At 50.8% G+C, this 252-nt stretch overlaps 1 protein-coding gene across 1 annotated transcript in view; it reads left to right on the top strand.

Annotated features, from left to right (window-relative positions):
- LOC119594896 (chymotrypsin BII-like) overlaps nucleotides 1-252 on the top strand; it is a gene marked incomplete at its 3' end in the record, with an annotated part of 6816 nt that overhangs the window by 4755 nt on the left and 1809 nt on the right. The window contains 1 exon segment of the mRNA XM_037943969.1: nucleotides 83-219. Coding sequence (XP_037799897.1) covers nucleotides 83-219 — 137 coding nt within the window.

Raw genomic sequence — 252 nt, 5'->3', positions numbered from 1 at the left:
AGAGAAACCGACAACCCAAAGTAACCTGCACAATAATTACCATAACATTATTCCTTCGTCCTTCGTCGCCTCCGTCACCCAGCTGCTGACGGGATCTCCAGCGTCCTTCGTCAGGTGGACGTGCCTGTCATGGCGAGCGAGGACTGCGATAAGGTCTATGGGATTATCGGCGAAGGTCAAGTATGCGTCGACACCACCGGAGGTCAAGGGACATGCCATGTAAGTGGGTGGAGGTCATTTATTTATTATATA

This window comes from Penaeus monodon, chromosome 34 (assembly GCF_015228065.2).
Source record: "Penaeus monodon isolate SGIC_2016 chromosome 34, NSTDA_Pmon_1, whole genome shotgun sequence".
Lineage (NCBI taxonomy): Eukaryota > Metazoa > Arthropoda > Malacostraca > Decapoda > Penaeidae > Penaeus > Penaeus monodon.
Note: the sequence above shows the minus strand (reverse complement) of the source record. Positions and strands in the feature narration are given on the sequence as shown.